This window comes from Protopterus annectens, chromosome 8.part0 (assembly GCF_019279795.1).
Source record: "Protopterus annectens isolate FY-2018-M chromosome 8.part0, PAN1.0, whole genome shotgun sequence".
In the NCBI taxonomy this organism is placed as follows: Eukaryota; Metazoa; Chordata; order Ceratodontiformes; family Protopteridae; genus Protopterus; species Protopterus annectens.
Genome location: NC_056741.1, coordinates 133,620,314 through 133,637,233, shown reverse-complemented (window position 1 = coordinate 133,637,233; position 16,920 = coordinate 133,620,314). Strand labels below are relative to the sequence as shown.

The window sequence follows — 16,920 nt, the reverse complement described above, 5'->3', positions numbered from 1 at the left end:
CATGCAGTAATATTCCCACTAACCCAACACACCGAGGTTCCAACAGTTGAACAACAAGCATAACACATGCATATATTGAACAACAGTGGATATTCCAACAGCATGCAGGGATGTTTGGTAGCAACAGGCCACCATGACTTGAGGTGTTTGAACAGGGCACATGCATCAACATGAATGCAAATATTTATAGAACAGTAGGACATATGTCCCAACAAATATTTAAGATTACACATACCCATACAGTTGTGGAATTGCATGGTTTATGCACAAACAGTAGGGTGTAGAAAAAAAACCTCAGTTAACATCTTATAATTACCTTTACTCTACACTACATTCCTAGTGACTGTAAGTGTATATCCCCTCCACATATTATTACACTTGCCACCATGCATTAGGTTGTGTAATGGGTTTGGCTAGTTCAATATATACCTGAGCTATATCTGACATACTAACTGTCCAAGATGCAGATGTTACTGCTACATATTTCTTTATTGCAGTTGTATATGTGTTTATCTACATATCTGGATGTTTTCACATTATATTTACACTTCAGTTTGTACAGAACCCTGCATTTCTTGAAGCACACTCACATTTCTGGGAAACAGATTAACATGCTAGTCGTGTGCCAGATTTACTTATGCATGCCAGCCAGTAACTGACTGTTGAGGACTGTATATATGCTTCACAGCTACTAGCACTTCCATCACCCACTTTAGATAGGACTGCACAACTCTGAGTTGACATCACTTGTTAAAATAGTACTATTTGTATAATGCAAGGGTACAACAACATTTCTAACTAAGTGACACAGACACACTCAGGGTTTTAGACCTTTATTTATGAAATTACACACTTTTCCACAGGCTCACTCCTTTATTTGTTATAACAGTGCATATGGAAGACATATTCAAGACATATTATACCTTTATTAATAGGTTAGAACACTCTTTTTCAGGTTCACTCACTTATTGGATATGACAGTACCTGCAGAGATATTATTCCAAACATATTTTAACTCTCTTAATGGATTTCTACACTCTTTTTCTGCCTCTCTTGACATTTTTATCTGTCAGTACATGCAGAGGACTTATTCAGGCCATTTTATGGCTGTATTATTGGACTACAGCACTTTATTTCATGCTCTCTACACTATTTTATAGAACAGTACATGCAGAATAATCACTAACCTGCCTGGTGGTGCAGCCTTAGCAGCCTATCAGCATAGGCTTGCTGATTCGCAGCACAGTCACCTGCAGCTGTAGAGTAAATGAGGGAATATTGAGACATACATATCTGTTATACAGAAGCAATTATCAATTCTTACATACTGCATTCCATGGCTACTTACGCAGTCGTGGGGCATCTTGCATCCCACGGGCCTCCTGTATCCATTGCTTCAGGACGGCCTGCTTCTGTCTCTTCAGGTCTGCATGGTGGTGACAGACCTGCTCACCAGTCCGAGGAACGCCTGTGACACTGGTGAGGTCATGAGCTAACCGGTTCCAAGCCTCTGCCTTGTACTCCATCCCTTGGAACTTGCCCTGCAGGAGTCTTGCCTCATGACGATGGACAAGGAGCCACACCATGTATTTGGACTCCTCGATGCCCCAACGTTGCGCTCAGAAGCGTGCACCCTCTCCTACACCAGCCATTCTAACTGCAGATGTGAGCTACAATCAGTTATGGCGAGTATTCCCGCCTATGGGCCTTAAATATGCCGCATTTCCCGCACTTTTTTGTGATTGGCAGTTTTTAACTATTCTCAGCTGACTGCAGACCTGCTTAGTCATGGTTAATCTACCATTTCTAATGTTAACAGTGGCTGCTTCTCCTAAGCTGTCATGGCTTGGTGGTTCTGTACTTTGATTATGATACCCAGGGTCCTGGGTTCGAACCTTGTCATTCTTTTATTTTAATACTGTCTAGACTGGCTAGGGGGTGTGGCTGCGTTTAAGCAACTTAGCTCTACGTTGCTCCACGGTGCCCTGGTTGGCGCGGCATGCACGTCCGCGCAAACACATTGCGCTGTACAGCGCTTTTAAACTCTGGGCAACTCTATTGTGCTGGGTAAAGCGCTTTTAAACTCTGGGCAACTCTATTGCGCTGGGTAAAGCGCTGTTAAACTCTGGGCAACTCTATTTAGCTAGGTAAAGCGCTATTACACTTTGGGCAACTCTATTTAGCTGGGTAAAGCGCTATTGAACTTTGGGCAGCTCTATTTAGCTGGGTAAAGCGCTGCTTAATTCTGGAACCTTTAAAATATATATTTTCTTCACTAATACATTGGCCATTTCACTGCTTTTAATAATATTTTAATCATATATGTCAGGTATTATTTCATATACTGATGTAGAACATAAATAAGAAGGGTAGTCGTGGGACTCGAACCGTGAATGCCTCCTCTTTTTGCAAACGCTCTACCATTACGCTATTGCTGTTTGGCTGAATTTGCATAAGTAATTCTTATATGCTGTTCGTTGTCACAATTGCTAACTGTGGTTAAGCAATGGGCACACCCGCGCACACACGCGCAAATACGGGCAGCTATATCGTGGATTTAAAAAAAATAAAAAATTATTTTTTTTACGTTTTATAACTTTGATGGGGATTTACAGTGTCAGGGAGTGTGGTGTTGGGTGTATGTACATTTGAGCGAACTTGCTCTTGTGTGCTGACATTATGCTTTTTAACAGCTTGCAGGGGCGTGGACATTTAGACTGCTCGGCAGTTGGACACTCCCCCTGCTTTACTACTCAGTCCGTGTAAGAGTTACGGATGAGTCAGGGTGCCCTCATGTATATTCATGGCATGCTGACATCATACCTCTCAACTGTAGCCTCAGAGTAAGACATTTTAGGTCTTACACGGAGGTTTCGTGAATCCGGGGGTCTGTTTTTTTTCAAAGGTATTTTGCTTAGGGTGAATTTTATTCAATTAATTATGTTAGTAAGTTAGAGGTTTGTACTGTGATTGGTTGATTTTTGTATATATTGAACCCTGTGAGGGAGGGTGATGTTGAATGTCTGAAGAAGTTCTATTTTCAGAATGAAAAATGAGGTGAGACAGTTAAGAGGTTAGAGTTATTACACATTAGTGAGTGGTGCATTTGTTTGATGCTTAAATAAAGTGGTTCCCCACACTGGTGTTCTTCGTGGTTCCTCCTGTTGTCAAGTGCCATTTTTTGAGTTTGTTCTGTGTCAATCCAGCCTGTTCAACAGGTATCAGTCAGTAAAATGGCATCCCACCCTTTCTCCATACCTCCCAGTAATCAGCGATGTACCACAAAGTTCTATTCTTGGTCCCCTCCTCTTTAACATTCTCACCAATACTCTCCATACATCCACACAACAGGCATCTCTGATATAGTACACAGATGACTTCACACTCATTTGCACATCTGTCAATGTGGCACACCTCAAAAAATTACTCAGGAAGCTTTAACTGCAACTGAAACATGGCTTTGTAACACAACTCATGCTCAACCCAAAAAAACTACTACGTTTTTTTCCTTTTTCCAAATCCCTCTCCCATGAAAAAACAAAATTTAAAGTCCACTCTTGATAATACAACCATTGAAATAATTTCTCATAGCAAATTATTAGGGATCATAGTGGATGATTATTTTGAATTTGATCTGCATATACAAAATTGCATAAGAAAAACTCATCAAAAACTAGGGATGGTTTATAGATCCAAAAATGTTCTCACCGACACAACTAAAGCTATACTTACCACTACTTATCTCCTCCTCACACTTTTTTTATGGTGCTCCCATCCTTACTATCCTTCAGGCATCACAAGAATCAAAACTTGAAAAATGCTATAACAAAGTTGATAAATTTTCAGCAAATACCCCTTTTAGAACCCACCACTGTATAGCACTAAAAAGCCCAAATTGGTTAGAACTACCCCATCAACTAACATATACACAGATTCTTACCACCTACAAATTTATCCAGAATCCATCTGCTTGTCCAGCACTAAGTAACATTCTATACTACTATGTTCCTAGTCGGTCATTATGATCCAATGAGCAAAAACTCCTGTCTGTCCACAAACTAATCAAATACACTGAGCATTGTCTGTACTCATACCATGTTGATAAGGCCTGGAACTCCTCATCTCTATCCATCAGGTCAATACCTTCTCTCCCATCCTTCAAAACCATTCTGAAAGACTTCCTAGCCAAAAGCTGGCTCTGTTCTTGCTCAACACCAGGATAATTATATCCCTAAATGTGAACAAATACCAATTCATGCCTTAGATTTCCTTACTCTATTCTTTACTCACTTCCTTACTTCTATCAATTTCTCTTCCCTGGCTTTCTCTCTAAATATACCATAAGCCTGTTTTCCTCTCACTTTGTATTTCAATCCTGTTTGTATTATACTAATGTACCTTTAATTTCATTTCTCTATAAACTGGTTAAAATTTATCTATTAAGTTATTGTTATATAACTTGCATCTATTCTTAACCAATGTTTTCATATTATTATCTTTAATTTGGTATGATTATTTAAACTATATTTGTTTTTTTCCCATTATTTTTAAAGACTATCTTTAAAGACTATTCTTTTTATTATTATTATTCTTAAAATGTTTTCTAATACTTTGGACCTTTTCTCCCGAGGCCTCCGCTGAAAATGGGCCTACCCAGTCAAGCTTTTCCAGTAATCAAATGTCAGTAAATAGATAAATGAATAGAAATGATCATCATTCAAGCCAGTACCCTATTAGTTTTAACTACCCCATTATAAACTGAGAACCATATAGGATCCCTAATGTATAGATCCAAAGATTCCTTAATTTTGTAAACAGAAATGCTCTGGATCAGGTAATCCACAAACCTAATAGGGGAGCAAACATACTGGACCCTGGTCCTCCGAAAGATGGGAGAATGACGTGCCCTCCCGGTGTAACTTCCTCTTTGCTAAGGTCAGACACTTTTAGTATGGGAATAGCTAAAATCTTTTTTAATGCAGAAGGGAAAAAAAGTCTTATAAAGATGTCCTCATAGTCTGTAAAATTACTTACCGAAGTACCTCCAAGCAAGACGTAGTAAACCTAGTGGGACCTGGGTTCCGAGCCCATTATGTGGGATGGAGAGATGAAATTACATTCTTGGTCTCCTCATAGCCAACATAAGTGTTATCTGATCAACCCTTGTTAAAGTTCAGGTAGGCTTGAGATTAAGTGACTGGAACTATAACTGGAGAAAGCTGTTATAACAGTTGTTGGTGTCTCTAGCCAGATCTTTCTGTCTTAAGCTGTAATAACAGCTGTTGGAACTATCAGCTAGATCATTTTTGTTTTAGTAAGGTCTTCCTGGACTTAAGCTCTAATAGCTGTTATGGCTATTAGCCTGATCTCTCTTGTTTTAGGAAGGTCTTCCTGGACTTAAGCATCTTGGTAATAGCTGTTGAAGCTGCTTAGCCAGTTCTTCTTAGGATTTTTACTTTTATTTTCACTGTAGCTGTAAAAACAGCTGTTGAGTCTCATTTTGGAGCTTTTTTATTTTTCAGCTGTTGTGTTGTTTTGCTGTGGATCATATTAAACTCTTGAATGTTAATCTTTAAATATTCTTAGCTGCCTACCATTGCAAATGGAATAAAGGATTCTTACTCCCTTGAATTTCTACAAAGTAACCTTTATTGACATGATAAGCACATTCGTCATTAGACTTCATGAGATGTAGTCATTTAATGCAGTTGCTGACTTATTTGTGCATACATTAAAGGAGGGAGAAGTTCACGGAAATCAGAGCAAACCAATGAGAGAACCTAGTATTTTCCCATCACAGAGAGTTTTGACCCTTCTAATTTGCTTATCATCTCCAATTGACTGTACTCCTTATTAATCCAAACTTCTGTTAAAGTAAACTAAATGGTTCAAGTGATTAAATAATATATCTTTTTTAGCATAGTTACAAAACACAGTTTTTAACAAACATTAAAAAAAAATATGTGCAACTTATGCTAGAAACTTTATTGCCAGAAATATACTATGGTGTCCACTTTTATCGGACTTTGCTTATTTAAATACCATTATGTCCACTTTTATGGGACTTTGAAACCTGCAGTTTCAATGTCTGTAATGGAAACAAAACAGAGTTTTTGTAGCTATTATTTGTTGAGTAACAGTGTAAAGAAGAAAGCTTGTTCTTTATGAAGTAAAAGTCTGTCATGGAATATCACAGCAGCTGGTGATGTGGATGAGATCAATGCTTATTCCTATAGGCACTGAGGTCATTAATTAGCATCTCATGACCTGCCTACTCATGGGATAAGGCAAGTCCTCAAAGTGTTACATATGGCATGATGGTCTTTATCTTAATGTACATATTTTTGCATTAGAACATTTATAGATTTAATTGATTATTTGTTTAATTCCTACTAGTATGTTTGTCTTATTTTGGATTATTTACATGCTCAAGTGCACATGCTTTTATTAGAAAATTTGAACATGCAGCTGATCCTTGATCTGATGAAGGTCCTAGAGTGAAAGTGCATTTCTAACAGATCTCTTAGGAGAATGCATTGTGTACACCGGAGATACCACTCAATGCCAATTATTTTATACACTTGTTCCATTGCACAAAAAGGTCTTCCTCCAATTGTCCATCAGTGGGAAAGGATCTTTTCACCTCCACTCTGAACAAACAGTGCTGACTGTTTTGCTTAAGTGTTCTGGAATACATTTATAAAGCTGAATGGCGTTATGCAGAACACAAAATGCCAAAACTCCAAAAGAACAAAAAAATTCAGCACGCATTCCATGTAAATGGTGAAGTCCCCTACACTCCTCACCCATGATAATTATACATTCCCACTCTGATATCTCACTACAGTGGGGAAAGGGCAAATTCCCTGACCCTGTTGTACTGTGATCTTGTCAATGTTCTTGTTTTCTGCATTTTCTGTTTGTCATGAGGCCATTTGGCATTTCAGCTATCTGACATTATAAAGGTATCCTAGAATTCCATAGATGGAAGATGGACACCTCTTCAATTCCATGGAAAGGGGAAATGATTGTTTGCCTATTTCCCTTTCTTCTCAAGGGTACTTCTGAAAATTTAGAAGGACAGTCCAAAATGCTACTGGTTACTCCCTTTTGGCTCAGATAGCATTAGTTTTCCTTTCTTTTTTTTCAGATAACTAAGGGAAGTCATTACAAGTTACTCCAGTGGATGAATTTGCTCGCACAACAAAATAAATCTTTCATGTATCCAAAACTGAAGACATTGAACTTAACAGTATGGATTATAGTTTTTTTTTTTTTTTTAATTTGAAGGAAAGAAGAAATCCTGCACTAGAAAATTTTATACCTTTAAATTGAGAAGGATTTCTCTTTGTTGTCACATCAGAGAACAGGAGTTTTATCAAGTGTGTATTACTGTTATCCTCAAATATTTATGTGAGCTGTTTGACAGAGGGATAGCATACACTTCAATTATGGTCCATTTGTCAGCCATTTCTGCCTATTTGACTATGGATCGCCCTCTTACTTCATGCTATGAAGTCAAACAATTTCTTAAAGGCGTACTTCATATCAGGTCCCCCAGGAAAACCATTCTTCTACATTGGGACCTTCAATATGTTCTGGAAAAACTGATCTTCCCACCTTTTGGACTAGCTTCTTCATCTTTAAAACTGAATTCTTGGAAAACAGCGCTTTTGTTATACCCATCATGACAAAGCAATTCCAGGCAGGGTAAAGACTCATTCTACTAGGCCCTTGGTTTCATAGTTGGCTTTTATGATAGGGTTGGATTTTGGAAGCATTCTAAAACTGTAACTTGGTTCTTTGGTACATACCTTTACAGAGCACTACAAACTAGATTCCTATTCCAGGTCCAAAGCTAGGGCAGGCTTTACTAGAACCATACTCCTGGAACTCCTGGACCCATACCCTTCCTCCTCCCAGTCAGTTTAAGCTATGGTACCCATGGCTATACCCCTATATCTAAGGCTACTGCATCAGTGATCAATATGAAGAAAATAGGCTCTATATTAGTTCCTCGACAGCTTAGGTTGTTGAATCTGTAATGATCAACACCTAAGCGTCACACTTGCAAAATTGCTAACGATCATTTAAGCAAATTCTTTCCTCGGAAAGAAGTCGCTTGGCCGTTATCGGGGATTTGCCCTTTCGGCAATGTGGAGTGATCTCGGAGTTGGTATATTTAGTTAGGGAGGGGTATGGGGGGCACAGCTTTATTTAGGTTGAAAAGTTAATTTTGTTCGTGGACGGCCTACTGAATTCTTTCCCGAGGAAAGAATTTGCTTAAGTGGCCATTCGCGATTTTGCAAGTTCGACGCTTAGGTGTCGATCATTATAGATTCGATAACCTAAGCTGTCGGTGAACTAATATAGACTCAAGAAAGTAGTACAACTGTGTAAGTAAAATTACCATAGCAGTAGATATTGAAATTATCACTACTGCAATAGTTGCACCCTTATTCCCTCCACCCCTCTATTTTTGCATGTTTTTATGGCCAAGGTGAGGACCTTCATACTTATTTTCCTAAATAAAACAAAAAATGACCTTATTGTTATCCTAGCTTGAACTTTTCAAAGCATTAGCCTTCCTCTCTCAGTTGACATGAAAGCTCTAGATGGTTTGGCACCCAAACCACTATGTTTCTTCAGCTCTGCTGACTAATGGTTTGGGCATGTGGAAGGTGCCCATAAGCTTTAGAAATTGGCTGGCTATTATAACCATAGTAGACTATAACCTTTACAGCTAAGGATACTGGAGCAGTGATCATTCTAACAACTATTGTTCAGTAGGGTTACTTATACAACTGTACTTTTCTGATTCTTTTTCCAAGTAAGATTTGAATTGTGTAAGATACTGACCTCTGCAAAACTCATTTTAAAGAAGATCAACGATGCAGCTGTTAAGACAGCATTTGTTGAAAAATGCATATCCTGTAAAAAAATTGCACATTTTACAGTGAGTTGTTCTTTTAAGGCTATGATTTCGGATAACAAGCTGTATCAAATCTTTCATATAGTCTGATAGCTATATGGCCTAAGGAGCTGTGTGATAATAAAACTGCTATTGCAAGTGAGAGTGCAAGTACATTCTTTGCTGTATTAGCAAGAAATTAATAAAGTCATACTTCCAAAAATGTAATAGTTTGCATGTGTGTGTGTGTGTGTGTATATAGATATATATATATATTTGTACCAACATTATGCTTGAAAAATTGATTCATTACAGTACTCAACTGTTCTTACTTATTATGCAGGAAAACATTTTTTGCATTATTTTTAATAAAATAACACCTCCCTCTAGTGGCACTTTGATAATGTATAAGCAGTAGTCCTTCATGCAAGTCAGATTAGCCTATTGTATTTACAGAAATAAACTACAACAGGAAGTCATTGTTTCTATGATGAAACAATTAGACTGCAAAACAATATTTCAGTCAGTTACCATTTAAAATCCCAGGACTCACATTGCAGAATCCCAAAATGTGGAGACTAAATGGCCAAATTTCTGAGCTTACATATATTAAATCAGAGATTGCCATTTCTTTAACATTCCCTTTTCTCCAAAGTATGACAATTCCTGGAGTATATATATATATATATATATATGTTTGGGGGTGTGGCGGGCTTGCCCCCCACATTGCAGGTACAGAAGGCAAGCCCAGTGCAAAAAAATATTTATTGATGTTTGCTATTCTGTTTTCTATATTTTCAGACGTTTCTCTATTTCTCTGGACTTATCAATATGAGTCTTCAGATTCCAAAAGGGAACAGTTTCAGTAATTCTGTACTTAGAAATTGTCAAAATATTGTTCATCCAGAGGACAAAAATATTTTGAGCAAAACTATGTTAAGAAAATGTCAGCAAAGTTTCCATGTAGAGTACAATGCCGTGTTTAGCTGTTACTTTTGCAAAGCAGCACAGTTATCCCATAAAGGCAGAAATAAAACTGAATCAAGGCAGGAAACCATATTGCATGCCACCTGTATACCATGTGTGACATAAAATATCAAATCCATAGAATAATTACTGTCATCATTTCTGCTTTTAACATCTCATATTTTCCATTTTTATTGACAACACTTATTTCTTAAGAGCTGCAGTTCATCTTCAGTGCCAGCCAGCATTTCTCATTGTCAAATGCTTATTGCTTCTCTCAGCTAATACAATAAGTTCTGCAGACTATTTGATCAGCAGATATAGTTTTCAAAATTGCAGCTGGCTGGACATCCAAACTTGTAAGGATTTTATACATACTAATCTTGTAGCCTCATTAGAGGTATACAATAAGAGTAACTTAAAAATATTGGACTTTATCTCAACAATTATTAATAGCTCACCCAAGAAAACTTTATACATATCTGTTATTTATAAAATTCTCAGAAATGATTGTAGCAAAACAGATGCTTATTTTTGGAATTATTCAAGTGAACTTAATAGACAAGTATTCTCAGTAAAAGATAAAAAAAAACTTTGTTTACAGTCAGTGAAGGAATCCACATCTTCCCTGTTCTGGCAAGTATACACATGGAAATTTTTACACAGATGTTTGTTCACCCCACATAAATTAGCAATAATGTACTAGAAAGATGAAATGAAATGCTGGAGATGTGGACACATTGATGCTGACTGGATACATATGGTTGTTAATATAGCAATAACCCACGCCTGGGTGTGGGTAATGCTGGATTTACCCACGGTTGGCGTGGTTTGGTCCCGAGGGCGAAGCCCGAGGACCAAACAAAGACAACCGTGGGTAAATCCAGCATTACCCACACCCAGAAGTGGGGTATTGCTATTATACAATGACATTATTTAAGAAAAGAAATAATTACTTTTCTTAAATAATGGCATTGTATACGCCTCTTTGCTGCCCTTCCGCAGCTGTCTGGTGTTCAGCAGCTCTGATGTACTGCACATGCCTACGCAGTACATCAGAGTTGGCAAAAGCAACGGAGAACGCAAGATCTCCGTTGCTTCTATCGCTATGTTAAATGGGTTTAACATGCAGACAGTTTAAAATAAGCAACGGAGATCTCCGCTGTTTTTAGCTGTCTCGCCATGTTAAACTCATTTAACATATCGAGACAGGTTTAAAGCAACGGAGATCGTAAGATCTCGTTGCTTCTTACATTGTCGCTATGTTAAAGGAGTTTAACATAGCGATACAGCTTTAAAAAGCAACGGAGATCTGCGTTGTTTTTTAAACCTGTGTCGCTATGTAAAACTCTTTTAACATAGCGAGATTAGTTTATACTAACGGAAAAAGTCCGGGCGACCGGACCTTTTTCCGTTAGTATATTGAGGGATTTACAACGGGCACGCTGGTTGGGCTGGCCAATCAGCGTGCACGTTTTAGAGGAGGAATTGTATAATTGCAAAATAATTTCCCCATTTTGGTTAGACTTTAAATATCTTTGTAAAGCTCTATAGGTTCATAGGTTCATAGGTTTTTAGGTTCATACTAGGCTATCTGCCCTAGGGCATTTATAAGCCTAGCCAGAATGTGTTTGGCTTTCGCCACCCATTTTAAATTTATTTTGCTATGCCCTTTTTCGAGGTTAGTATACTGTGCCTCTATCTAACAGTGACACAGAAGTGATACCCGGGTAAACGTACGATCTCCCATCCACTCATCAAGATTCCTCTTGAAGAGAGTCAATGAGGGACTCTGCCTAACCTGGACTGGGATTTTATTCCAGAGTGAAGGGAGCCTCTGGGTTATGAATCTGTCCCTCCAGCATGTCCTATTTATTTCAGTGCTGAGGTTCAAGTCTCTCGAGCGTGCAGCTCGATGGGATTTGGATTTTCTGAGGTGCAGCATGTCCATTAATTCCGGGTTGGACATGGCTTTATACGTCAGGCACAGATCGCCTCTGAACAGGCGGTATGCCACTGAGTAGAGCTGGAGTTTCTTTAACCGGGCAGCATATGGCATCTGTTTGAGCCCTTTGATCCTCTTGGTGAGGTACTTTTGGGGTCTTTCCAGTTGCTGCAGGTGTCTGGTAAGGTACATCCCAAAAGGGGCATTGTACTCAATTTTGGGCCTGATGAGGGATGAGTAAAGAGGCACGATGACCTCCCCTGATCTAGATGTGAATCCCTTCATGATTAGGTGGGCTATATAAAATGTTTTTCTAACCACTTTGGCCACGTGGTTGTCAAATGAGAGATTGCTATCAACTTGGGTCCCCAGGTCCCTAATTACTTCTTCTGTACTTAATGGATTTCCACCTATGTGGTAATTTGTGGGCACTTTGTTTTTGCCAAAGGGGATGACTATACACTTTTTGGCATTTAGCTTGAGGCCATGGCATTGGCACCAGTTGTCTGTTTCTATGAGGCCCTTTTGGAGGATGCTTGTGTCGGCTGGAGAGTCGATTATGGCACCCAGTTTGCAGTCATCTGCGAACTTGGTCAGCCACAGTCCTTCCGTGTTGGCCTGTACCTCCGAGAAATATATACCGAACAAGAGAGGTCCCAGGACTGAGCCTTGTGGGACACCACTTGTAACTGGTTTGAGTCTGACATGGCTCCAGAAATTCTAACCATGTGGGTTCTGTCCTTGAGCCAGTTTGCAATCCATCTAGTGACATAGGGGTTTATATTTAAGCTGGTGAGTTTATCTATAATGCCTGAGTGGGGTATTGTATCGAAGGCTTTTGCGAGGTCCAGGTAGGCTGTGTGGACCATCTTCCCTCGTCAATGGCCTTGATGACTGTTTCAAAGAAATCAACCAGGTTTAAGAGGCAGGATCTGCCCTTAACAAAGCCGAACTGGGTAGGATCCAGTGTTTGTAGGTCCCCAATATCTTTATTTATGAGGTCCATGATGATCCTTTCCATAGCTTTGCAGACCAAGCTAGTCAGGCTTATGGGGCGATAGTTTCCAGGATCCGTTGAGGCACCACCTTTATGGAGAGGGACCACTGTTGCTGTACGCCACTCTTTGGGCACATATCCTGTAGTAAGGCTGAGATTGAACAGTAGTTTTATGTTTGGGTTTAGCTCTTCTTTGAGTTCATGTAGGACGCAGCCCGGGACACCATCTGGTCCCATTGATGCTGTGTTTTTTGCTTTGGAATGGGATGACAACTATATATTTTCTGACTCCGTTATTCTTTTTCAATGTTCCTGAAGTCATTCCTTAAAAGACAGACATTTTTACTATGGTCTATCCTCTCTATAACAAGGAAAATTGTTACTAAAAACTGGAAATCCAAATCTACTCCTCTCTTTAAAGCTGAGTTTTTCATCTTGTGAAATACATTAGTAAGAGTGAGATTGCTTCTATAAAAGCAAGACTAACAACACAACCCACCATTTAATTGCTTGGACAAAGTTGTCTAATCTGTTAGAGAAATATTAAGTGTTCTCCTATGTATATTACTTTTTTTAGTTTTTATGGACATTGTATATAGTTATTTGCTTTTTCTTGTTACTTTACTGTCAAGTAATTGTGCTATAAAATGAATAAAAACATTTTGGAAAAAAATGCTTATTGCTTCTTGAATTCTCCTCTCTCTCTCTCTTGCTCTCTCTCACACTCTCTCTCACACTCATATATATATATATATATATATATATATATATATATATATATATATATATATATGTGTGTGTGTGTGTGTGTGTGTGTGTGTGTGTGTGTGTTCTTCATTATTCCATCCCTGTTCAGTTTCCCTCTCACTGCATATTTGTCTTTCACTTACTTGCATTTTTTGCTTAATGTTACCCTTTGTAGTCCTTCCCACTTTTTTCTGTCATCTTACTGTCCTTCTTTACCTTTTGTTTTGCCCCCCCTCCCCGCTAATAGTTGACACTTATTTAGCACAAGTTAAATATACTTACTGTCTTCAGCAGCTTTAACTTTTAAAAGAGATGTTAGTTTTAGTCTAGTGTAGAGCATGTACCATCTTTCACACAATGTTTTAAGTTTGAGTACTGTGTTTTGTTTGTTAGAGCTACTTTGTCTATTATGTAATGTCTTAAAATATCTCTATTAAAATAAATTCCTTCTTTGTGTTCACCTATTAACTCATCGAATAAACTTTGTAATATACAAATTTGTTGTGTTTGTACCATTGGCTTGGGTCATGGTTAAAAATACCTAACACTGTCTTGTTTTGTTTTGTTTTTGTCTTTGGCCTCATGTTAGGACCACTACTTACACAACTATACAAGAAGGCATATAACATTATTAGACACACAAACCTGGTGTTGTTGTTTCTGCAAATGAACCTTATCTCTTTTTTTTTCAGCAAAGTTCCGGATTGTATCTATGAATGAACATTTTATGCCAGATCTTGCTCAGGTAAGAAGGTCAAAGTCTTTTTTTCTTGCATGAGAGCATATGCAATATGGGCTTCCTTCCTACTTTTTCAGTGTTACCACTTCCTTATTTTTTCACATATGAAAAATGAACCATCACTGACTCCTGTCGTAGCCAAACACACAGAACTGAGGAGATTTTTTTTTAAATGTATTGTAGTATGATTGTACTTCACTGAAGAAGCAGAGTGCAGAACTGTCTCATATTTTTCTCATAATGCTGTAATATGGAGGCATACACAATTATTAAAATTGTTTGGTGAGAGCACTGACCCTTGTACATAAAGCCTAAGTTGGAAGAGTTAATGCAAGGACTAGTTAGATTTGTGTTGCATACATTCTAATCAACCAAGAATACATTTTTAGTGACTGATAGCATCTGCAGAAACTGGACATAAAAAGTAGCAACGTGTTGTTTCAAAGCCTCCTCCCAAAAAATAACCACACCAATGTTGCCTTGCAATCAGAATTCATTTACAAACACACATACATGCATATAATTATATATCTCATTCCACATTTAACCCATTCAAACCAGCCACATAAAAAAAGCTCCTTACTGAACTAAAACCCAGTTCACTCAATGCCTATCACCTCCTCAATGAATTTCTAAGACTAACTGCCAACACCTTCTCCTATCCTATATCAATCAACCATTCCATCACCTAACAGTATGATCCTCTACTCTGGAAGATATCACATATCATTCCCCTTCACAAAGGTGGCCCCTCTACAGACTTCTCAAACTACAGACCCATCGCCATTCTCTCCCCCTAGCCAAAATCTTTAAAAAATGCATTTATCAGCAACTCCTTGACTACTTTCTAAAGAACAACCTTCTATTCAACTCACAACATGGTTTCTGCCCCAAGCACAGCACTAATACTGCTCTCTTAGCTTTCACTAACACTGTAAACCTCTTAAAAAATGAAGGCCAAATAGTCACATCTGTCTTTCTCGATATGTCCAAAGCTTTCAATACTGTGTCCTACCAAATTCTTCTCAATAAGTTAGCCACATACAGCCTCAGTCCAGTATCCATTACCTGGATTCACAGCTACCTTTAAAATTGACAACAGTCAACTAAATGGGAAAACAAACTCACCCCACATTACCTATCTCTGTCGGAGTACCCCAAGGGTCCATCCGTGGGCCCCTACTGTTTATCATATTTACCAATAACCTCACTACCTCCACTCAACTTACCTCCATTATTCAATACACCAGTGATATCTCCCTTATCTGTTCTGCCACCACACCACAGGAACTAGAAGTAAAAACTCAGAAATCTATCAAAGATATTGAAAACTATCTCTTCAACCACCACCTAATACTCAACCCAAACAAAACTAAACTGATGGTTTATGTAAATAACAAACCCAAAAATAACCCACCTCCGATTACAATCTATTCCTCCAATGGCACAAAAATGTAACCAGTCAGCTACACTAAACTCCTAGGGTTAACAATAGATGATTGTATAAAATTTGATAAACATATATCCCTTACAATCAAAAAAGTTCACTTCCAACTCATCTCACTCTACAGGGCTAAACAGTCCTAACTAACAATGCCAGGTTAGCCACAGTTAGATCCCACCTACTATCTACCCTACTCTACTGTTCCCAAATCCTTATCAATCTGCACAAATCTGCCTTAATCAACCTTGAAGCCAGTTATAACAAAATAGCTAAGTTTGCTGATAACCTACCCCACAAAACACTCCACTGTTATGCCCTTTGGCAACTCACCTGGATTGAACTACCTAGCCTTTTATCAGTTACCAGCTTACCACCTCCCATACTATCATCCACAATCCCAACAACTGCCCTGCTCTCACTGACCTAGTCCATCATAACACCAACTCCAGAGCCCTCAGATCATCTGACAAATTAAACCTAAAAGTAAACAAATCCCATAACTACTATGGAGACTCCCTCTACACAATAGCCAAAACCTGAACTCATTCCTCCAACATATCCTTCTAAACCCAGACAGCCACAAGTTCAAACGACTCCTAAAAGAGCACCTTTCTAAACACTGGCTATGCTCCTGTGCTGTCCTAGGCGCTACTTGTTTGCTATTCTAGTTAAGTTTTATTGCATGCATTTTCAACTCAATGTTTTACTTAATTCCTTATTTGAACTAGCATCATTTTTTATGCTAATTCCTACAGCCTCTGTAATTCTTACTTTAATTTTTCTCATTTATGTATATGTTTTGTTTTCTTTGTTCTGTTAACTACTTGTTTTGGAGCTTATCTCCTCGGGTCTCCACTGAAAATGGGCTAGTTGGCCCAGTCAGACACTACCCGGTTAACAAATGTAAATAAATAAATAAAATCTACATCAAGTTTCATAAGATGGCAGGTAACAACCATCAGTGTCAGTGTCTGCCTCTAATTCAGTCACTTCAGCAACCATTATGACATTTCCTGACATACTGTATATTTACAATCAAAGGATATTCTCGTGCATTTATTGATTATTTTCTAACATACTATTCCTTCCAAGTCAAAGCTCTTCCATAGTTTTCCATCCCACTTTAAATTAAGAATGATTTAGAATACATCAATTCTGATATGTCATCACT

General features: G+C 38.3%; 1 protein-coding gene across 1 annotated transcript in view; it reads left to right on the top strand.

Moving 5' to 3' along the window:
- Nucleotides 1-16,920, top strand: part of LOC122808161 (alpha-2-macroglobulin-like) — a 1,492,450-nt gene that overhangs the window by 196,679 nt on the left and 1,278,851 nt on the right. Inside the window, exon 4 of the mRNA XM_044079133.1 lies at nucleotides 14,259-14,311. Coding sequence (XP_043935068.1) covers nucleotides 14,259-14,311 — 53 coding nt within the window. The remainder of the gene's footprint in view (nucleotides 1-14,258; nucleotides 14,312-16,920) is intronic.